Below are 24,668 nucleotides of genomic sequence, written 5' to 3'. Positions count from 1 at the left end.
AATGTTCACTCTTGCCACTTTTGTTCACCACTGTACTGGAGGTTCTAGCAAGGGCAATTAGGTAAGCAATAGATATAAAAGACATCTAGATTGAAAAGTATTGTAAACTGGGGCGCCTGAATGGCTCAGTCGGTTAAGAGTCTGCCTTCGGCTCAGATCATGATGCCAGGGTCCTGAGATGGAGCCCTACTTGGGGCTCCTTGCTCAGAGGGGAGCCTGCTTCTCCTTCTCCCTCTGCCTGCCGCTCCCCCTGCTTGTGCTCTCTCTCTCTGTCAAATAAATAAATAAAATCTTTTAAAAAGAAAAAGAAAAAAGAAAACAAGTGTTGTAAACTGAATTCTGTCACCCAGAAAGATATGTTTAAGTCCTAACCCATGAATGTAACCTTATTTGGAAATAGGGCCTTTTTAGATGTAAAAAAGTTAACAGGAGGTCATACTGGATTAGGGTTGGCCCTATCCAATACGACCGGTGTCTTTAGAAGAAAAAAGTCACAGAGACACACATACAGGGAGATCACCACATGGCAATGGAGACAGAAGACCATATTTTATGAGTCAATTTAAATGAAACATCCAGAACAGACAATCTGCAGAGACAAAAAGTAGACTACTGGTTATCTAAGCCTGGGGAGAGTCGAGAAGAAATGAGGAGCAACTGCTCTGGGATATAAGGTTTCTTTTTGAGGTGACAAAAATGTTCTAGAATTGACTGTTACAATGTTTGCGCATATCTATAAATATACAAGAAACCAGTGAATTGTACATTTTCAGTCGGTGACTTATTTGGTGTGTGCGTTGTATCTTAACAAAGTTGTTAAAAGGAGCACCTAGTGGTTCAGCTGGCTAAGTGCCTGCCTTTGGCTCAGGTCATGAGCCCAGGGTCCTAGGATCGAGCCCCTCAGTGGGCTCTCTGCTCAGCCAGGAGTCTCCCTCTCCCTCTGTGCTCTCTCTCCCTCCCTTACTCGCTCTCAAATAAAAATCTTTAAAAAAATAAAAAAATTAAGAAGTTGTTAAAAAAATATAATTTCCAGTCTGCTTCTCCAAAAACAAGAGAAATACCAAATAAGGAAAAGAGTACCAAACAAAATGCAAGTAAATATATTTTAACTAATTTCTATTTAATATAGACTTAATGCAACAGAACTTTAACCTAAGTTTATAAGGATATTGAGTGATTCATGCACACACACCCAAAAATCAATGCTTTCCGAGGGAAATACAAAATCTATGGATTATTCACCAGTTCCTACTATTCATACTTAGAGCTCCCTACATGATAGAAATTAATAAGAATGGCTTGTAAACTCAAAGCTTTCAAAATAAACCTCCATTCTTTTGAAAGTAAACAAAGAGTTAAAAACAAAACATATTAAAATGGATGCTTACAACAGGTAATGCCTTCAGATTTTCTTCTTGTTTCATTGCCTGAGCAGTCACATCTGTGTTTGAGAGCGGATGTTCAACAACAGCTATGCCTATATCTGGTACATTCACAGTTATTTCAAGCTGTCAAAATGAGAAGTTTCATTATTTCTTTTCGGCATACTACAGCCAGTAAAACAAAATGACTAAGTAAAATAAAGTGGTAAACTGAATAAACAACCCACATTCATACACAATTAAAAACTGAAATATAGTAATTCTTAAATGGATTGACATCAACTTAGCAAAATAAAACATTTAAGGTTTTGGAGGGGTCTGTGATCCTTACAAACAGTAAACAAAATTTCCAAGGTAATCTTAGTACCTAGCACTTCACTTTCTACTATCTCCACTTTGTCTCCACATTCCCATAATTTCTCTCAACAATCTGTGAACATTTATGGAGTGCTTCCTAAAAACTAGAAGGCTACAGATACAAGGGTACAAAGCTGAATAAGGTAGTTTGGTCCCTGCCCTCAAGGAACTCACAATCTGAGGACAAGAGACATGCAATTATCTAACTATACAATGTCTTCAGTGCTGTAATAAAGATCAGTTGAAAGCACTTTAAAAAGATTTACCACACATCTACCCCTGCACCAAGGCAACTACCCTCTCGCACACCACCACGATAGCCATGGCAATGGACATGTGAAAACATGAATTCATTCACATTTACTCACATAGTCATTTTTTGGTCATAGATCCCTATAATCTGGGGGCTACGGGAATAAGATTTATCTCCTAGACTATATATAAGACAATCTGGTTTCTTATTTACAGAGAGATAAGTACAAAAAACTATGACTCAATAGAAAGTGAGTAAAGAGTCAAGGATGAAAATCTGCCTTCGTGATATAATTACTATAGTAACACTCGTGTGTTCTGTATCTGTTTCCTCAGAAGCAAATATTAGAGAAAAATCTTTGCTACTACCCTATAGGCCTGGGATGAAATGAGACAGTTAAAATGACTTGAAAAAACAAAATATTTTCTGAAGAGTTGAGAATGGATGACAAATGGAAATACTGTAGATATTTGAAAGTTGGTTCTTTAAGGCACTATCCAGTTTCAAAGCTTTATTTTTTTTTTAAACAGCTTTACTATAGAGACATGATTTACATACCAAGAATTCACCCATGTAAAGTGTACAATTTGAGGTTTCTGGAATATGCACAGGTATGTGTAACCATCACCACAGCCACTTTTAGAACATTTTCATCACTTCAAAAAAGAACTCCATATCCATTAGTTATCACTCTCTTAATCCCTCATCTCCAAATCCTTATGACAAACCACTAATCTACTTTCTATCTCTATAGATTTTCCTGTTTGAGACATTTTCATATGAACGGATAATTATGTGATTATGTGATTCTTTTGCAACTGACTTCTTTCACTTAACAATGTGCCTTTCAACCAACGAAATTAGTAAAATACAAAACATATAGCTAAATGAATTCTCATGCAGTGTTAACCAGCTGTCCCTGCAAAAAATTAACTTTCCTTTTGCATTTTCTTGGTTTCAAATAAAACGTAAATTCACCATCTTCAACTCTGAACTTTCAGTTATAAGAAATTTCATTCTGCATCATTTTTATTTAGTTTCAACCACTCTAACTCATTCACTTTATATCATTTAGTATGTGATTATTAACAGTGAATAAATAAAGGTGGTTGTGGACTTCCATTCATCATAAATGTTGTTACAGATCCAATAATCCATTAATTCTGGATTCAACATTACTTGAATTGGTTTAAGTTTCCTACTTCTTTTGCTATTATCATCACTACTACCTCAGTTAACTCCTAATTCTGTTGCAAATGACTCAGAAACAATCACAAATGCTTAATACAAAAGAGATTCAATTTTGCTGCTCTTTAAGCCAAGTAAATTACTGAAAATTGAGGCAGAAACAAAGCTGGAATACTAGACCAAGAGGCAAAAAAGGAGCTCTTATAACAAAGTAAGTTGAAATACTATGTTTCTCCATCTCCTATCCATAAATAAATAAATAAACAAATAAATGAAGGGCTGGTGAGAATGTGCAGAAATCAGAACCCTAGTACACTACTGATAGGAAGATAAAACGATACAACTGCTACGGAAACAGTATGGCAGTTTTTCAAAACAGTAAAAATTGGTGTATGATTTACCATATAATTCAGTGACTCCACTTCTAGGTATATCCCCAAAGGAATTGGGAACAGGTTTAGAGGAGGGATTTGTCCACCCACGTTCAGAGCAGCACTCTCTGAAATACTAGCCAACAGGTGGAAACAACCCAACCGTCCATTTACAGATGAAAGATCAACAAAATGTGGTACAGATACATGATGAAGTATTATTCAACCTTAAAAAAAGAACATTCTGACACATGCTTCAATATGGATGAAACCTAAAAACTTTATACTCCATGAAATAAGCCAGTCACGATGAGGACAGATACTGTATGAATCCAGTTACGTGAAGTACTTACAGTAATGTCATAAAGACGAACGTAGAATGGTGTTTGCCATGGGCAAGAGGGGAGGAGGTAATGGGAAATTACCATTTAATGGATAGAGTTTTAGTTCTTCAAGACGAAAAAAGTTCTGTGGATGGATGGTGGTGATGGTGTAGCACAACAATATGAGTGCATTTAATGCCACTGAATTACACACTTAAAATGGCTAAGATGATAAATTTTATGATAAAATTTCCATGATAGTATTTTACCAAAATTTTTAAAAAGAAAAAAAAAAAACAAAAAGAAACATATCCCTTCTTTACATTCTCTACCAACCAGCCTCAGCCTATCAGAGAGTTAACAGAAAACAGCTGCCAAATTGAAAAAGAAAAATTAATCAGAAAGTAGATTAAGCAGCCTCCACATACAAAGGATATTAGATTTCGATTCTTGTTATTACAGTGACTACCTCATGGTGGGCCTGGGTCATAGAGGTTAATTGTGGGCCTGGGTCACAGAGATTAAGTAATCACAGGAGGCTCCTTCTACTGATTCCTTCAGATATCCTGGAGGCCTCATACAAATTACATTTGGGAGAGGCTATTTAGAGAACGAACTTTTCAAATCTTAATAATCGCTAAGAAGAAACAATGATACACTAAAAGAAAGAAAAAAAAAAAAGACAAAGTTCCAAGATTTCAAAAAACACTACCTCTTCCATCGTTTCCTCGATCTGAGCAGGAACAGGTTCGGGAGACCTGAGGCCAATGGGAACAAAAACTGGAGCTTTGTTTACTTCTTCTGGAGCAAGATGATAACTTTCATCTTCATAATCAGGCTCAAAATCTTCATCATCATCTTCATCTTCTTCCTGTGAAGCCCGAAGAGTCACCAGAGTGGCCTTGGAAGCTCGAGGTTCCTTCTTAGAGGTCTTACTTCGAACTCGTTTTGATCCACGTCCTCTGGTGACACTTGGTTTCATCTTGCGATGCATTCTCCTTCCAGTATGATCTACCTCACACTCAGAAGCAGAAGAGGCCGTTGCTTTTCGATCCAGACCAATTTTAGAGTAATTTGATTCTTTTAACAGCTGTGGAGAGCTGGATGTTTAATCAAAATAACAACACAGTCATTACATGCACAAGGAGAAGGCTATTTTAATGAAACCAAAATTTCAGAATGAAATACCACTTCAAGCCATTAAAATGAAAATGTCCACAACGCATTATGTCAAAAACTTACTCTCTGAAATGAAGAAAGAAATGTACTATCACTACTAGTTTCTTACTCAAAATGCATTCTTAGTTCTTTACCTACATATTTTTCATAGTAAGTTTTTAATTCTGGGCCATTTTTTCCTTGCTATTTAAGTGAAGATGAGATACAAGACTGGAAATTATTAGAAGAAAATGAGAAAAGGAAAACGGTCCAGTAAAACAAAATGAGCTCAAAAAGAAGTGATACTGGTGTATCCTACTGGGTAAACAGACTAGGTTAAAATAAAGAAGGGAAGTCAGAAAATCCATCAGAACAATGTCGTTTTTTTAGAACTTAAGTTCTTTTCCACTTTCCTTAAAAACTATAGAACATGAGTACCCTTCAGCTGTATTTGTGACCCCACTTGAACTAGCATTTTAATTATTTAGGTAATAGATACTACTCTCTGGTCAGGCTTCTGCTCATGTCTAATATCCAGAAATTTTAAATGCAGGAAAGAAAAATCTCCCTAAGAACATCAGAAAAAGGTAAACTTTAGTAAATAAAAATACTAAGTGGTAATGGAACAGACCTGTAATTAGCAATCTACACTTCTGCTAACAAACCATCTTTTTACTCTACCAATAAGTTATGGCAGGACATCCATACAAAGTTATTTTTATTTCTTATTCTGAAAGTACTTGTTAAACGAAACTTTACCTTGATAGTTTACTGAGACACTGTTCTTCAGCAACTGAGGACACAGAATTATCCCCTACAGTTTTTTCTTCAACACTTCCGGATGGTCCAGCTTCTGAATGAGCATCGTTTTTGCCCAAACTGGACTCTGTGGAATCTACACAATCTTTTCCTGCTGAAACCTCCAAAGATGTCAAAAACTCAGCCTTTTCCTTAAATTTAAGAAGAAACAGCTAATATTACCATGGAAACAATCTTTATGATAATTTGGTTCGGTGGCTGGGCCTAAAGCTCTAGGCTTACACGTACACAAGTGACTGGTTTCTAACTTTTTATAATATTAGGTCACTCAATTTTTATAAAATTACAGTACAAAAGACAAAACTGTTTTTAAAATTCTCTCCTTCATGATCTTGACAAAACAGAGCCCACTGACAAAAAGTATTTTTTTCAAACTTACTTTTTGAAGGAGATAGGTGTTAGAATCTCCTGGCTGCAGCAAATTATCTTCTGGCTTCCTTGCCTCACTCTGATCTGCTCTGTCTTTTTCTATGCCTGGTTCCTCTTTCTTACCATGTACTCTTCTCAAATTTGGCTTAGCCTTTTGGAATTGCCTTCTTACCAGATGTGTTGGACTAGGAATAGACCTTTTAGGTTCATGTCTAGAATGAAGAACAAATCATGATGAAAAACCAAAATCAGAATTCCTTATTGATAGGACAGCTGTTGTATCAAACAATTTTGAATGCAAACCAAAACTATGTTGACAGGACTGTATATAAATTGGCTTTAAAACCAAGCACATAGGGGCTCCTGGGTGGCACAGCGGTTAAAGCGTCTGCCTTCAGCTCAGGGTGTGGTCCCGGCGTTATGGGATCGAGCCCCACATCAAGCTCCTCTGCTATGAGCCTGCTTCTTCCTCTCCTACTCCCCCTGCTTGTGTTCCCTCTCTCACTGGCTGTCTCTATCTCTGTCAAATAAATAAATAAAATCTTTAAAAAAATAAAAAAAATTAAAAAAATAAATAAATAAAATAAAACCAAGCACATAAAATGAAACCACACATGCTGATAAAAAGAATGTAAAAGCTTTTATAATTTCCATTTTCTGTACAGTCTGGAAAATAGTTTCCGGTAATATTAATCTTTTTTTACTTTCACTAATTGATTCTGGTGTATAGTGTCACGGTACTTTAAATAATTTTCAGAGAAATAACTAGATACAAAAAAAAAAGCCAGTATTGAATATGGGTTTCATAATGGTACTTCAAACAACTATCTTCAACTGGGCTCTGAAGCATGAACAAATATACAATGGTCACAATATCCTTGGTCCTTCTGGTTCAAGATCAGGCTTGAAAGCCAGAGTTTGTTCTCCCATCACAGACCTGTCAGTTTATAGAAAAGGGTTTATTGACAGCCAGTGTCATAGGATCTCAATATACTCATTTTGCATCTGCCAAATCAGAAAAAGACAAGGTTTAACATTCAATAGAGTAGGTATAGCTCCCAAGACAACCCGTGAAAAGCTGTATCTTAAGTTTTCCTGAAAAATATTTTAATTACTGGCAAGGATCTGAATTCTGAATTGGGAAGTTTAAAACTAATATAAACCTGGATATTATAAAGAAAATTAGGTATGTAAGTATTTATCAGTAGTTCTCTGAAAGATCTATATTAAAGACTAATCTTAAGTAATATTTCTAATAAATTACCTAGAAGAGTAAGTACTTAGTTACATTTCCAAATGTTCCAAGTCTGCAAAGCTCTTCTGACAGTGAAACACCAAAGAAGTTCACAGGAAATTCCAACAAGGTTATGATGCTGGCTAAATACATTACAGCGTAGGCCAATGTATTTAGGAAAATAGGTTATATTTAACATAAGCTATTTACAGTCAAGTGTGATTCTACAAAAGCAAGTAAAAGTACAACACATACATAAACTTAATGTGCTACTTAAGTCAAAAGGGACAAGGCAATACTGGACTTAGGAACAACCTAATTTTATTTTATTTTATTATTATTATTTTTTTAAGATTTTATTTATTTATTCAACAGAGATAGAGACAGCCAGCGAGAGAGGGAACACAAGCAGGGGGAGTGGGAGAGGAAGAAGCAGGCTCCCAGCAGAAGAGCCTGATGTGGGGCTCCATCCCAGAACGCCGGGATCACGCCCTGAGCCGAAGGCACACACTTAACCACTGTGCCACCCAGGCGCCCCAAGAACAACCTAATTTTAAAACTATAAAGATTTTTACTCTGAAGAAAGTATCTGTCATGATAAAGTGAACAGCTGGAATAAATTTCATGAGTAGAAAAAGGGTTTTCAAAAGAAAAAAAAAGAAGGGGGTGAGGGTAGAGTGTGGGTTTCCATAAATAAACTAAAAGTTTGATTTCTCTCATTAAAAAACACAAAAGTTCAGCATAAATCTCTTGAAACATGTAAAGTTTCTTTCAGGAAGGTCTGCTTATATAACTACAGGAATCTGCTAGTCTGAAAGTCATAAATCCTGAAAACTTAAGTTTAAAAACTAATTTGCCAATGTTATTTTGAACAATCCATTTAAATCCTCTTGGTTTACCTAGTCAATTATAAATGAGAGCATTAGGAGGCTGACCTTGACGGTCCCTCGTCTTTAAAGGCTCACTGAGAGTCAAAATCAAATTGCTTACAATGGTCCTATATAATCTGCCATTCTCCCTGGTCAGCCTTTACCCTTCCCTACAGCTACTACTCTCCCTCTCTCTCCCCCTATTTCACACTAGCTCCCTTTACTTTTCCTCAAACAAGCAAGGCATACTCTCGCCTCAAGTACTTTTGAGCTGCTGTTCCCTCTCCCCCTAGACATCTCCTGGACCTGCTGTTCCTTAACTTCTTTTGGGTCTTCTCTCCAGTGGTACCCTTGCAATGAAGCATTCTTTGATCAATGCTAATCAAAAAGTAGTATCAAGGTGCCTGGGGGGCTCAGTTGAAATCAATTCCTGATTTCAGCTCCCTTCATTATTTCAGGGCCATGAGATTGAGGCCTGCCTGGGGCTCAGCACTCAGTGGGTAGAATGCTTGAGATTCTCTCCCTCTCCTTCTGCCCCTCTCCCTGCTCACTCACACGCATGCAAGTACATGCACTCTCTAAAATAAATAAATCTTTTTTTAAAAAAGTAGTATCAGTAATAATAAAGATTATAAATAATAAATAAAAGTAATAGTACTGAAATAGCTTCACCTTTCTAGTGTAACTCATTTAAAAGATACCATTCTTACCATTTGGTTGGGGACACAATTCTAAATATAGCATATATTAAGTACTTTGTTGCACTTCCTATTTATGAATTTTAGTGGGATATAAATTTCTAAATATTCAAAGAACTTAAGAACTTCTGTCTACTATCAAATATAGTTTTAAAATAAAAAATGAAGAGGCTCACCAAACTTTGTGGAGAAATTATAAATTAAGAGAGTATCATTCATGCAACTCTTACAGTATTTAAAGAAGCATATTTAAAATATTCTTTCATAATAAAGTATTGCTTTATCCTTTCACAAAATTTTCTTGATATCAAGTTATTCAACCTTTATCTTTAGAAAGTTTTATGCTTTTCTAAAAGCAAACTCACCTCATCTTTTCATCTAAAACATTTATTCTGTTAAGAGGAAGAGGTTCTACAAGAACCATGTGACTCTGGTTTTCATTCATTCTACCTTCTGAAACTTCGGAGGATACAACTTCAATTTCAGTTCCAACTGGAGAATTTGGCTAAAACGACAAAAGAATAGTAGCATTTTTTTTTAACAACTGAACATAACTCCTAAAATATTTCAATCATTAAGAAAGGTACTGAGATTTTCAAAACTAAGAGTCAAACTAGGTATGAGATGTTCATGTTTTGCTGCCCAAAATAAAACTAATTCAGAGAGAAAGTTTGAATTATTGCAATTATTATGTTTACAGAACACTTTAAAAACTAAATAATTATCTGTTGTGAACACCCACCACCCCCCTACCCCACCACCAAAAAAGTTTAATGATCTTTTCCAAAAAAGTTTAATGATTTCTTCTGGGGGTAGGGAGGTTTCAAATAAGGATTACATCGCTTTAAATCTAGATTTTCCCTTGGCAGACAGAGAAAAAGAAGGCGAAAGAAACAAGATCTGTTGAAAAGGGCATTACACTACTTAGATTTATACCAAAAGATAAATCAAAAGATTGGTTAAACTGTCAAACAGCAGAATGTTATGCAGCAATGAAAAACGATTTATCTCTGTACTTCTAGACATGAAAAGTCACTTAATATATATTAAGTAAAAAATAAGTCACAAAATAACATGTACGCATGTACTTTATAATTTAAAAAAATTATTTTATGTTTCAGTAATCTCTACACTCAATGTGGGGCTTGAACTTACAACCCGAAGATCAAGAGTTGCATGCTCTACCACCTGAGCTAGCCAGGTGCCCCAGAGATTTTATTATTTAAATTTACATTAAGTGTACACACGTGTTCATGGAGATATACCCAGTAAGGTATATCAGAAGGTTTTCAGTGGTTACCTCAAGGTGATAACACTGGGGCAGTCATTATGATATGTTGTATTAATTGAACATTTTCATAATGAATAGGTTCATTAGTTAGGAAAAAAAATCCAGAATGGTAAAACTGGAACAGAACTAGATATGTTATATACTCACTGATGAGAGTAAGTGTCAGATGGCTATATCCTAAACCCGGTCTGAGCTGCCATTTCATATTTTAACACGCATGAAAAGGCCCAATTACATAACAATAACTTACCACAGTCAAGAACTTTTTAGTTTCATCTTTTTGTACTATTGTTCTTTCTTCCTTAATTACGCTTTCAGCTTCACCTTTTTCTATTTGCCTCCGTCCAGTCTTTCTTATGTTTGGTCTGGGTCTCTGAAGTCGGCTCCTTACTGTTCGAGCAGTTGGGATAACGCTTTCCTTCACTTCCTGCTGGACAGTGTTTGTATTATGAGCCCTAGAAGAGAGGACAGGGAGAAAGAGAGGCAACTGGACTGTAAAAAGTGAAAACTACTGTAAAAACAAAAAATTTGAATCTTCCCTAACAAACTATAAAAAAATTCTATACCATTAGAGGAAAATCAAATTACTTTGATGATAAATACGTATTTTTTTTTATTTTAAAAAAATCATTATTTTAATTTTCTAAAGGTAATGAATATAAGGTACCTAGAAGATTCAAATTCATGGAGACAGAAAGTACAAAGGTAGTTGCCAGGGAATGGAAGAAGGGGAATGGGGTGGTCTTGTTAATGGGTAAAGTTTCAGTTTTGGAAGATGAAAAAGTTCTGGAGATTTATGTTTTAACTGTTTAAAAACAATGTGAATGTACATTCTTGTGAATGAGCATTAATGCCACTAGACCATATTCATAAAAAATGGTTAAAACGGCAAATAAGTCTTCTACTACAATTTTTTTGGTAAAGATTTTATTTATTTATTTGACAGAGAGAGAGAACAAGCAGGGGGAGCAGGAGGCAGAGGGAGAAGGAGAAGCAGGCTCCCCCCACTGAGCAAAGAACACGAAGCAGGGCTCGATCCCAGGACCCCAGGATCATGACCCGAGCTGAAGGGAGACACTTAATTGACTGAGCCACCCAGGCACCCTTCTACTACAGTTTTTAAGGAGATAATGAATACAATCTTTATATACATGTATTTTTAAAGGCAATAATTTGTATAAAACCTTGAGCAGTTAATAGTGAATACGAGCAGGCAACCATTAGAAGTTAACTCAATGTGATTTCCTATTTTAGGCAGTCTGACACATGAATAAAAATAAACCATGTATTTTTGGGGTGCCTGGGTGGCTCAGTCGGGTAAGCATCCAACCCTTGGTTTCAGCTTAGGTCATGATGGCAGGGACCTAAGACCAAACCCCGCATAGGGCTGTGTGCTCACTGTGGAGGCTGGTTAAGACTCTCTCTCCCTCTCCCTCTGCCAGTCCTCCCTGAGCACCCCCCCAATAAATAAATAAATAAATCTTTGAAAAATAATAAAAAAATAAATAAAAATAAACCAAGTATTCTTGGTATTCACTTTTAAAATACATTAACACATCTTAATGACAATGAAGAAACACTTGAAAGAATTCTCTCTCGTATTTTAGATTTTCCTTTCCTTTCTTTTTTTAAATATATATATATTTTAGGTTTTCAAAGAAGTATGACTGTTTACCCCATAGAAACAACTAATTCCTTTTCCTGGGCCTGTGTAGGCTGAGACTTCTCTTCAGGATCACAAGAACTCAAAGGTGAAAGGTCCTTTTCAGTCTGTATACATGGTAATATTACAGTCTCCTCCTCGCTCTGACCTGATTTATCTTTTTCTCTTGATGTCATTAGGGAAGCCATATCCTAAAAGGCAGATAAGAAAAATTTTGAGGGTTGATGAAAGTATAGGGAAACAGGAACTTTCATACACTACTAGCAAAATAAATTGGTAAAGTCTCTCTGTAGAGGACAATAGAACAGTATCTACTAAAAATTTTAATTCTCGGCAAATTTACTTCTAGAAATGTATCTTACGAAAATACTCAAGTAAGTATACGAAAAAGTACATACAAAGATATATACTATACCCATTTAACAGACCCCCAAGAGAGCAAGAACAAAATCAAAAACACTGGGAATAAGACAAACTTATCAGTAGGGTATTGAATAAATTATAAGTTCTTTATAATGGAACAGTCCAGAGCCACTGAGAAGATAAATCTGTATATATTGATCCAAAAATATATTCACAATATTATGTTCAGTGAAAAAATAAGAAGGCAAGTTATAACACCATTTTTGGAAAACAATGAAAATATCCACACATTTTATTATTTATATAAATATCTATACAGAAAAGGCTGGGTGGATATATTCAAAACAGCTATATGACTGATTAACTTGGGAGGTAGAAATAGGACATTATAATGGACTCTCACTTTTTAGATTACATATTTTTTCAACTTGAAATTTTAATAATCAGGTAAAATAATCAATAAAAAAAGATATACCTTTTAAAAATATAAGATCATGAAGAAAAAGTACAAATTTTCAAGCATTGTAAAAACTAAGCTATTTTGTTTATTTTTAAATGGGCTCCACAACAGGCTTGAATTCATGACCCTGAGATCAAGACCTGAGTCAAAATTAAGAGTTGAACACGCTTAACCAACTGAGCCACCTAGGCACCCCAGAACTAAGCCATTTTAAAACATAAAAGAAGGGGCGCCTGGGTAGCAGCTCAGTCAGTTAAGCGTCTGCTTTCAGCGCAGGCCATGATCCCAGAGCCCCGGGATTGAGCCCCGCATTGGGCTCCCTGCTCAGCAGGGAGTCTGCTTCTCCCTCTGACCCTCCCCCCTCTCATGCACGCGCACGTGCTCTCTCTCTCTCTCCCAAATAAATAAAATCTTTTAAAAAAATCAAAATAAAACATAAAAGAATTTTAATCCAAAATTGCACTTTTTAAAAAACACATTATTTTATTTTTTTATGAACTTGTCTTTTTTTTATTATTGAAATATAGCTGACATACAGTGTTTTATTGTTTTAGATGTACAACACAGTGATTCAACAATTCTATACATTATTCGGTATTCACCACGGTAAGTATAGTCGCTACCTATAACCATACATATGTTACTATATTATTACCTATATTCCCTATGCTGTACTTTTTATCTCTGTTACTTACTTATTTCATGAAAGTTTGTGCTTCTTAAAGATTTTATTTTTAAGTAATCTCTACACCCAACATGAGGTTCAAACTCACAACCCCAAGATCAAGAGTTGCATGGTCTACCAACTAAACCAGCCAGGGGCCCAGGGAGGTTTGCACCTCTTAATCCCCTTTTCCTATTTCCCCTATCTCCCCACCCCCTTCTCCTCTTGCAACCACCAGTTTGTTCTTTGTATCTGAGTCTCTTTCTTTTTTTTTTTTTTTTTTTTTAAAGATTTTATTTTATTTATTCGACAGAGACAGAGACAGCCAGCGAGAGAGGGAACACAAGCAGGGGGAGTGGGAGAGGAAGAAGCAGGCTCATACCGGAGGAGCCTGATGTGGGGCTCGATCCCATAACGCCGGGATCACGCCCTGAGCCGAAGGCAGACGCTTAACCGCTGTGCCACCCAGGCGCCCCTCTCTTTCTTTTTTTTGTTTGTTTTATTTTTAGATACCACATGTAAGGGAAATTATATGGTATTTGTCTTTCTCTGTCTGACATTTCTCTTAGCATAGTATTTCACTTGGCAAAATGGACTTCTAGGCCCATCCATGTTACTGTAAATGGCAACATCTCATTCTTTTTTATGGCTGGATAACAGTCCATTGTGTGTGTGTATACACACACATACATACATATGTATGTATACATATACACACACATATATACATAATATATATATATACATAACTCATACATATATATACACATATATACATACACACACACACAGAGACACACACACACACACACATAACTCATCTTTTTTATCCAGTCATCTTTTGGTGGGCACTTTGGTGCTTTCCTATCTTCTCTATTGTAAATAATGCTATGATAAACGTAAGAGTGCATCTATCTCTTGGAATTAGTCTTTTCATTTTCTTTGGACAAATGTCCACTAGTAGAATTACTGGATAAGGTAATTTTTTTTTTATTTTTTGAGGACCCTTCATACCGTTTTCCACAGTCGTTGCACCAATTTACATTCCCACCAACAGTGCATGAGGGTTCCTTTCTCTCCACATTCTTCCCAACACTTGCTATTTCTTGTCTCTTTGATACTAGTTATTCTATCTGGTGGGAGGTGATAGCTCATTGTGGTTTTGATTTGCGTTTTCCTAATGATTAATTATGCTGATATCTCTTCATGTACCTGTTGCTATCTGTATGACCAAAAAAGTACTTTTATATTTAGAACACTCAACTTATGAGTGTTAACATTTCCTTTCAAAGTTTTTGATATTATATCACACAGTCTTAATCATTATGGACCAAGTTAACAAATTAAATAAAACACCTCCTTTAACTCCTATCAAGCTTTTAACTTTTTTTTTTTTTTTTTAAGATTTTATTTATTTATGTGACAGAGAGACAGCCAGCGACAGAAAGAACACAGCAGGGGAGAGGGAGAGGAAGAAGCAAGCTCCCAGCGGAGGAGCCCGATGTGGGCTCGATCCCCGAACGCCGGGATCACGCCCTGAGCCAAAGGCAGATGCTTAACGACTGCGCTACCCAGGTGCCCCAAGCTTTTAACTTTTTAATTCACCTTAACAATAAAGTAAAATAAAGAATGACTATCAAACTAATTTTTCCTGTGGAGAAACTAGCTGCATTATGTGGCTATGGTCACACGATGAATAAAGATCAGAACTTAGATCCCAGGCCTCTTAAATTCCTTTCCATGACATACTTGTCCATCATGAGAGATACAAGATTCTTACAAAACCACATGGAATAATGAGCCACATTAAGTATAGCAAGAATAGTATCACATGCAGCAGAAATTATATGAGAAAATATTTGTTAAATGTTAATCCCAGTTGTTTTACTTTCATAACCATAATAGCTAAAACAAACAACATCCACCTTGAATAGCACTCACATGTTGAGAAGGGAGCATGTCCATCCGTTCACTGCTATGCTGGACCACAACAGCCTCAGTTTTATCAGTTTCCAATTTCTTCCCAGATACATATTTTTCTGCTTCTGTAGTCTCTCTCTTTAAAGTTGCTCTTGCTAAGTTTGGTTTTGGTCTTTTGAATCGACTTCTCACAAAACGTGCTGGTTTAACTTCAAGTGGCTTCTGCTCTTGAGGAAGAGATTTGCTTTTGGAAAAAGGATTATCAAACTTTAGAACAAGTTGAAGGGGCAATGAGAACAGAGTCTTAGGACGACTTGAAAAATTGGCAGTAAATATTATTAAATTCTTAACAGGAAAACAAACTGGACTATTTGGTAGATCCTGAAAAATATGAGGAATACAACTGAAGTATAAGCCTAACATCTTTGCAAAGAGAAAACACGGGTTCTCACACCCATATTGACTTAGGAGTATGTGTTACATACAATTCTGATATTAGTAATCCTCTCAATCTACTGTCACAATGACCTCAAAATTCTCTCCCAATTATCCCAAAGCTTAAAATCTGTAACACTATGCTATAGATGATATGTTTGAAACCTTACTGATATCTGAAAATATAACTTTACATGCTTCATCTTGGGCGCATGGGTGGCTCAGTCAGTTAAGCATCTGCCTTTGGCTCAGGTCATGATCACAGGGTCCTGGGATCAAGCCCCGCCATCGGGCTCCCTGCTCAGCAGGGGGGCCTGCTTCACCCTCTCCTTACCTCTCCCTGCTCTTGCTCTCTCTCTCTCAAATAAATAAAAATGTTTTAAAAAACATTAAGGGGCGCCTGGGTAGCACAGCGGTTAAGCGTCTGCCTTCGGCTCAGGGCGTGATCCCGGCATTATGGGATCGAGCCCCACATCAGGCTCCTCCGCTATGAGCCTGCTTCTTCCTCTCCCACTCCCCCTGCTTGTGTTCCCTCTCTCGCTGGCTGTCTCTATCTCTGTCAAATAAATAAATAAAATCTTTAAAAAAATAAAAAATAATAAATAAATAAATAAATTAAAAACATTAAAAAAATAGATGCTTTGTCTTTAAAAGCACACAGACCAATATACTTGTACCTTAAATTAGTATCTGAAAACTGCTCTGGAACATCTGGAGATAGCATCCCCTGGTCTTCTGTTTTATCAGGTTCAGAAGTCTGCAAAGAAGTCTTCAAACAACTCAAGTGATTTGACAGTTCCTTTTCAGAATTTCTTTTTTCTTCTTCAGGTCTATGCACCATGGATGGTACTTCACTGCTAACGTTCTAGAGGAATAGTCACAGGAAATTAACCACAGTAAATTGGCACAAATGGAAAATGTCACAATTGTGTGAACTTCAAGTAACTGAAAACTTTTGGGTTTTTTTAAAGATTTTAAGTAATCTGTACACCCAACGTGCAGCTCAAACCTACAACCCCAAGATCAAGAGTCCCATGCAAAAAAAAAAAAAAAAGATCCACCGACTGAACCAGCCAAGCAGCCCCACTGGAAAACTTAATAAAAGGAAATTTTAGGGGCACCTGGGTGGCTTAGTCAGTTGGGCATCCAACTCTCAATTTCGGCTCAGGTCATGATCTCAGGGTTGCGGGATCAAGCCCCACATTAGGCTTCATGCTGAGAATGGAGCCTGCCTTAGATTCTCTCACTCTCCCTCCCTCTGCCCCTACCCTATTCTCATTCTCTCTCACTCTCTAAAATAACCTAAAATTTAAAAATTAAAAAATAAAATAAAATAAAATTTAAAAGTGGAGTGGGGGTGGGGGACACCTGGGTGGCTCAGTCAGTTAAGCATCCGACTCGGTTTCAGCTCAGGTCATGATCTCAAGGTTCTAAGAGTGAGCCCCATGTCAGGCTCCACCCACAGTGCAGAGTCTGCCTGGGATTGTCTCTCTCCCTCTGCCCCCCGCTCACTCGCTATAAATAAATAAATAAATAAATAAATAAATAAATAAATAAATAATCTAAAAAATAAAATAAAAGTGGAGTGGGACAGGAAATAAAAACTGAAAAAGATGTTTGGTCAAAAGAAATAATTCTAATGTATGTTCATCCTAGAGTTAGCACTAATTCAGTTCAATTCCCTACATTCCTTTTAGCTAAGAGTAACTTCAAAATGACATTAAGAATGGTTATCCACAATTAAATATTTTTTAAGTTTGTTTTTTTTTTTTTAAGATACATAGTTTCTTTAAGGTCCTAACACACAGAATTTAGGGCTGGGAAAGACTTCAAGCTTTTAGAGATTTTAAATGTTGTGGGATTTAAAAGCAATAATCACGGTTTTTATTTTGATAATTTTTCTCTGAAAAAGTGTTGAAAAATAGTTTTTCTAAAGAACAGAAAAATACATACTTTGATATTTAGTGAAGGCACAGTGCTGCAGCAACTAGTACTGCTCTGCATGAAATCTGTGTCCGTTTGTCTTGAGGTCCTAGTCTCCTCTGCTCCATTCTCCCTTAGAGGAATGTCTATTTTTCCAGTTTTTTCCAAATCTGCAGCCATTTCTTCAGGAGCACTCATCTCTTCTGATATGCATTTCTCCAAGGAAATGTTTCCTCCACCTTCTTTTGATTCCACCTCTGTTTCTTCAATAGGAGTGGTCTTTCCTGACACCTTTTCCATCAGGGAAAGGTCTCTTTCTCCAGTCTGTTTCGAATCGATCTCCCTTTCCCCTATGACACTGATCCCCACTAGTACCTTTTCCCTCAGGGAAGTTCCTTTTTCAATCTCTTTCCAATCTGTCTCCATTTCACCTTGAGTCTTGACCTGTGGGGCCTTTCCATCTGTGTCTATTTCTTTTCTTTCAGTTTCTTCCAAATGTGTCTCTTTCTCCTCGGTGGTATCAACCATCTCTGGTACATTTTCCCTTACAGAAACCTCGCTTCCAGTTTCTTCTAAACCTGTTTCTATTTCATCTATAGTGCTGACCTCCGGGGCATTTTCCTGTAGGGATATTTCTCTTCTTCCAGTTTCTTCCCAATCTGTCACTCTTTCCTCAGTGACATCAGACACCTCTGATACAGTGTCCCTTGGGGAAACCTCTCTTCCAGTGTCTTCCAAATTTATCACTGTTTCCTCAGTGACATCAGACACCTCGGATACAGTGTCCCCTGGGGAAACCTCTCTTCCAGTTTCTTTCAAATCTGTCTCCATTTCCACAGTGTTGTCCATCATTTCTGGTATCTTCTCTCTGGGAGGGTTGTCTCTTTCAGTTTCTTTTAAATATGACTCCATTTCCTTAGTAGTATTAGCCTCCATTGATATCCTCTCGCTTGGTAAGGTTTCTTCAACTCTCGTAATTTCTCTCAAAGGTGCTGTGAATTGCCCAGATGCAACAATCTCCTCTGACACCTCTTCCTTTGAGAAAATTTCTCTTCTTCTAGCTCCTCTTCCTATATTTGGCTTTGGTTTCTGAAATCGAGTCTTTGGAACTGGGACTTTATTATCCTCTTGAATACTATATATATATATTAAAAAAAAACACACATACAATCAAATTTTAAACCATACTGCCAGCTGAAGAAAGGATGGCTGAGAAAATACTACTGAAAGACCAGGAATTCTCAAATAAAAAAGTAAAAAATAGATTAAGAAAGCCTCAGGCATCTCTGAGTAAAACCTAAAAATTAAAGGAGAAGGGAAAAAAAAAAACCATGTTTTGAAATTATAAATTTTTAAAATAAATATATCTTCTCATACAGAGACGTGTATAAAGAGAAATCTACCAATAAGGTCAATTAGAGTAATAGTCAACTGGCTCTGAACAGTCTCTAATTGTCACCCACACAATCCTTCCCAAATACTGGCTAAGAGTCTCCAGGCCTCTGCATTGGAGCTAAACCAACTTGTGTCTACTATTCCTATCTCTTGGCCCCTCTCATGTCTTATCCAGACATATGTCTTGCCATAAGAGTTAAGCAACACATTTATATGGCCAGATTTGACCAGCATCTCAAACAGCCAGACTGAAGTATGATCTGAACAAGAAAGTATAAGAAAGACCAGACTTTAAATGTAAAGATTGATAAAATACTAGTAATAGTTGAAACTACATAGTAGTGCACAGGAGTCCACTATTCTGTTCTCACTACTTTTGTGTACATTGACTATTTCCAAAGGAAAAACATTTTCCAAAGTATAGCAATAATTCCATCAATTTTGTTTGGTATCCTCCAGAGGGGAAATAACAAATATAAGGAGCGACATGTGGCCAGGAGAGGTATGGGTTTCTACATATGGGTTTTACATAAAATTTATGTGAACCTTAAATAAAGGCCATATGTGGATCAATCTAATCCCAAAGAAACAAATGTAAGAAAATAAGTTGCATTTCTCATATGGACATAGATATTTAATCTAATATGCATGTTAATTCAGGTCTAATTTATGATGAGTAAATCAACTCATCAAATCACCAATAACTGAGAAATTAACATGAAAGCTGTAACATAAATTGTCCTGAAAAGTGAAATTATATTTGTGAATATTATGTCATTTGATACACAAATATCAACCTGATTTGCTTTTTAAAAATTGATTAAATATTTCTAAAACTTTATATAAAATTCAAAGATTACATAACCAGTAAGATGATACTTACCTTACACATTCATTAACATTCATTTGAAATAAATTATCTTCCTTCTCAGACTGTAATGTGATGTCTTCAAAGCCAGCATTTTTACATGACTGATCTTCTACTTGTTCAGGACTCTTAACAACAAACATATTTTTAAGGTTTCACAATGAAATACCCATTTATAAAAAACTGCATTGAAAATATTGTCCAATTTTAGTACAAGGAAAATGGTGAACATTTCAAAATTATAAAATGATATTCAAAGAACACTTCTTAATGTTAAGTATCTTTAAAAATTTTACAAGCTACACCTTCTACCTTATCTCAAAGCCCCCATTCTTTTCCTCTTAATCAGAAAGCAAGTTACAGTGCTTCAGTCTTGTCTATTAGAATTATTCCCAGGGGTCTGTCCTCTGATTAGTATCATTACAGCATAGACCTTGAGAATTATAACAAAAGAAATTCAAATCAAACTATGATCTGAACTCTTACCCTTATCACAAAAACTAGTTATTACGTAAATAACCTAAATTCATCATCTTTGTTCCTGGAATTCTATTTAACATGTTACTCTGTTTAAGCCAGAACTAAAATTCACATATCTAGCTATATTTTCAAAAAGGAAGCATAATTCAAACATCTAAATGATAGGGAGGTGTAGGCAAGTCAAACATGAGGTAATAAGATCAAAGCAGATCTCCATTATGTAAATGCTCAAAATCCAGACTGCTGAGAGTTAAATGGCTTTACAAGTAGCAGAGCTGCTGGCTCTGAGATTTTGGTTTTAAATTTAATATATAATGTACACAATTGTACAGTATTGCTGTTTAAAGAAGGGGGTAAAAGAAGGCTTAAGTACTTGTTTAACAAATAAATTGGCCAGAATCAGAGTACTTACATCTCTAGCAATACAGGATTCACTTTCATTCTTTTTTACGTTGGCCTCATTTTTTTCCTGTGATGCAAGAATTTCTTTTCTTTCAGCAGCTTTACCTACATTTGGCTTTGGCCTTTGCAATCGGCCCCTCATTAGTCGTGCTGGTCTAAGAGCCTTTGTTTGATCATCTTCCTGCAGACCAATTTTTTGACTCAAACTAGAACTACAAAAGAATAGAATTATGGTTATTCTGAAGTCACATGTTTGCTTTCAGTATTCCCTTCTCCAAGGTATGAATAAGTAAACCATTTGGAATATAAAAAAAAATTACAAGTGTCCTCAAAAACATCCTCTTAGATAACTCCTGTTTCTATACTTTAACACTTTGGGACAGATATAATCCTAGAACCCTAACTATAAAAATCATTTCATCACAAAACTGGACAAATCTACACTTGACAGACAATACCATTCTCCACTAAAAATACTAGTTTGTAATGTACACCTCCGGGGCACTAGACAAAGATTATGGCATAAATGTACAGTCCAGAATCCGATGGTTCAAATTCATATTAGAATAAGACCTACTCTGAATCTGAATTCCCAGTTAAATATTCCCTTTTGAAACCTCCTGCTATAAATAAAACTATCCAGAAACATGTATCTTAACTATTAATTAATCTAACAAGATTATGTTAAAATCCTGTTAATAAGTTGAAGAAGAAATTTAACTGCGAACCCAATGGATCCATACGATAATTTATTTCTCCAGTAGCATAAAGAGCACTACTGAAATTTTTCAACACACCTACAGTTAAAAGAAGACTTAAATACACTAAATGGAAATAAAATTCAGATATTATCCAGTAGAGAACTTGTTACAGTCATTCTTAAAAGCTACTACTTTTATTCTACTTCCTAAATACTCACTTAGATACAGTCTCAGCTTCTGGGTTCTCTCTCTCTGTATTCTCCATTCCAGAAACGTCCGATGTATTCACTTTATCCTTTTCCATCATATGATTCTGTAATTCAATTTTTTACATTTTATTGACTTAAAAAAGTCTAAACTTTGTAATAAATGGAAATTAAAACAATGACATTTCATTTTTTGTTCTTCTAATTATAAGAGTTTTATAAATCATCGACTGTGAACATTATAAAACATATAATCCCATCTATTATTGACAGGAATAAAAACTGGTATATCCTTTCTGGAAAGCCTTTTGCCAATATGAAATAGAGAGCCTAAAAAACATTCATACTTAGGGTGCCTAAGTGGCTCAGTTGGTTGAGCATCTGCCTTCAGCTGGGGTCATGATCTCGGGGTCCTGGGATCAAGCCCCATGTCTGGCTCCCCACTCAGAGGAGAGTATCCCTTCTCCCTCTCCCCCTCCCCCCCACCGCTTGTGCTCTCTCTCTCTCTCCCTTCCCCCTCTCAAATAAATAAAATCTATTAAAAAAATATTCATACTCTAATACCATTTCTAAGACTCTATTCTAAGTAAATATTTAGACAAAGTAAAAGATGTTCACTAGAACATTATATAAAATGCCAAACACTGTGAACACACAAAATATCCAATAATGAGTAAATGGTTAAATTCAGTTATACCCACTGACAGAATATTATGAAGTCACTAAGATGATGTTTTCAAGGATATTTAATAACATGGAAAAATATTTATGAAATGTTAAGAACTAAAGAAGGATACAAAATTGAATTAATACTACTAAATTTTTTAAGTAAAAACCTGGAAGGATACATACTAAAAGGTTAGTTGCAGCTGGAAAATGAAATCACAGATAATTTTCAACTTAATTTTTACAATAATCTGTAGTTTCCGAATTTTCTCGATTTTTACATTATTATAATAAATATGATTGTATTATAAAAAGCATAATAAAAAAGACATTTCACATATGAGGGAAAAAAAGCTAACATTTTAAAATGTATTTTAGCAAAAATAAAAAACTTATAACAATACAATGCCAGCAGAGATATACAGAAACAGGAACATACATTTAATGCCTATACCAGTGTAAATAAATTCTTTTTTTTTAACTGTCATTGACAATGCATAACAAAGTCAAGAAATATTTAAAATACTTTGACCCATTAATCACACCTCCTCTGGAAATTTATCCTCTGCTTTTTTCCTTAAGAAAGTGCTATTTACAAAATCATTTGCTTTTATTTATGAGGTTTAAAAAACGGAAACAATTTAAATGTCTACATTAGAAAAATGCTTAGGTAAATTAATATGTTAACCTGATGTAGCTATTAAAAAGATTAACCCCAAGAAAAGGTTAATGAGAAGTTTCAGAGAAAAAAGTTTTGAATCTTATGTATGTTATGATTAAAAACTACAGAAATGTTTACATACATAAAAAGAAAGACAAAGATTATGAAGAACAGGAATATGTCCGTGTTTGGGGAAAGGGCTGTGGATACAATTTGATGGAAACCTGGTTAAAAATATTTTGAATAAAAAATTTATGTAAGTAGGGGCACCTCGGTGGTCAGTCAATTAAACGTCTGCCTTCGGCTCTGGTCATGATCCCAGGGTCCTGGGATTAAGCCCTGCGTGGGGGGGATTCCCTGCTTGGTGGGGAGCCTGCTTCTCCCCCACCTCTGCCGCTCTGCTGCTTATGCTCTCACTCTCTCTCAAACAGATAAATAAAATCTTTAAAAAATTTTTTTTTTAATTTCTAAAAATTTATATAAGTAAACAAGAGATTTGTCGCTACCGAGTATGTTTCAAACGATACGCCCTAGGTTCTTAAATGCATAAATAGGACACAAGACACTTTTACTATTCATGTGTAAGTTCTTGTATCTTTGTTTTAGTATCACTTATATTACCATGTAATTACAAACTAAACAATTTATTCCCAACTACCTAGGGAAAATTTAATTTTATTTTCCATGAAGTGTCTTCTTACTCCATACCTTTTCAGCTGAAGTTTCTGCATGTAAACTCTTGCTCTCTGCATCTGTTTTACCTTGTGAAAGAACAGATTTCTTCCCAACTGCCCTTGATAGATTGGGTTTAGGTCTATGTAGTTGTCTTCTTCCAATCAGTTTAACATTTCCTGACTGATCAGTTTCCCTAAAAAATGAACATTTTTTATTTTTTACTTTTTTAATGAACATTACTTAAATCACACCAACATGGAAGCATAGTCAAATAAAATTCTGAAAAATTCTTTAAAAATCCACTCAGAAGCAGAAAGGTTAGCAAAGAAAACTGAAAAACAAGAGCCATGACAAGGTAACTAACTTATTCTACCAGATGCTAAAAACAAACTATTTAGCATCAATAATTAAAACAATGGTACTGATAGGTGACTCAACAGATAAATGAAACACAAAAGAAAACTTAGAAGATGACTTCAAAACACATGGAAGTAGTATATAAAAAAAGGCAGCATTTCAAAACAGTGAGGATGAAGTACAGAAAAATGTATTGCTACAAATAATATCAAACCAATGATGATGGGAAAACTAATTAACACTGGGAACTAAAATAAAATTAGCTCCACTCCTTGCACTGTACTCAGAATATGTTCCAATGGATCAGAGTTAAATAAAGGCATACAGTAAACGTGGATGAATTTTTTCATAACCTTGAGTTGGGGTAAGCCTTCATAAAGTTTAACTAAAAATTCAAGAGCCATAAAAGAAAAAAAATTGAGAAATTTGACTACATAAAAATCAAAAACTTCTACATGACTAAGTCCAACGTCAAACGACCAACCAAGAAAGCATGTTTTGCAAATCACAGAACAAG

The 24,668-nt window shown here is 35.5% G+C and overlaps 1 protein-coding gene across 6 annotated transcripts in view; it reads right to left on the bottom strand.

Moving 5' to 3' along the window:
* Positions 1-24,668, bottom strand: part of BDP1 (B double prime 1, subunit of RNA polymerase III transcription initiation factor IIIB) — an 81,388-nt gene that overhangs the window by 25,039 nt on the left and 31,681 nt on the right. For all 6 annotated transcript variants that reach the window (XM_044384132.3, XM_057307061.1, XM_026498821.4 and 3 more), the window contains 14 exons: positions 23,828-23,987; positions 21,805-21,899; positions 20,896-21,097; positions 20,019-20,131; positions 17,771-18,875; positions 16,495-16,682; positions 15,404-15,626; positions 11,988-12,166; positions 10,563-10,767; positions 9,387-9,526; positions 6,231-6,432; positions 5,792-5,982; positions 4,587-4,974; positions 1,389-1,508 (listed from right to left, as the gene is read on the bottom strand). In XM_044384132.3, coding sequence (XP_044240067.2) covers positions 1,389-1,508; positions 4,587-4,974; positions 5,792-5,982; positions 6,231-6,432; positions 9,387-9,526; positions 10,563-10,767; positions 11,988-12,166; positions 15,404-15,626; positions 16,495-16,682; positions 17,771-18,875; positions 20,019-20,131; positions 20,896-21,097; positions 21,805-21,899; positions 23,828-23,987 — 3,511 coding nt within the window. The remainder of the gene's footprint in view (positions 1-1,388; positions 1,509-4,586; positions 4,975-5,791; positions 5,983-6,230; positions 6,433-9,386; positions 9,527-10,562; positions 10,768-11,987; positions 12,167-15,403; positions 15,627-16,494; positions 16,683-17,770; positions 18,876-20,018; positions 20,132-20,895; positions 21,098-21,804; positions 21,900-23,827; positions 23,988-24,668) is intronic.

This window comes from Ursus arctos, unplaced genomic scaffold (assembly GCF_023065955.2).
Source record: "Ursus arctos isolate Adak ecotype North America unplaced genomic scaffold, UrsArc2.0 scaffold_5, whole genome shotgun sequence".
Taxonomy (NCBI): Eukaryota; Metazoa; Chordata; class Mammalia; order Carnivora; family Ursidae; genus Ursus; species Ursus arctos.
Note: the sequence above shows the minus strand (reverse complement) of the source record. Positions and strands in the feature narration are given on the sequence as shown.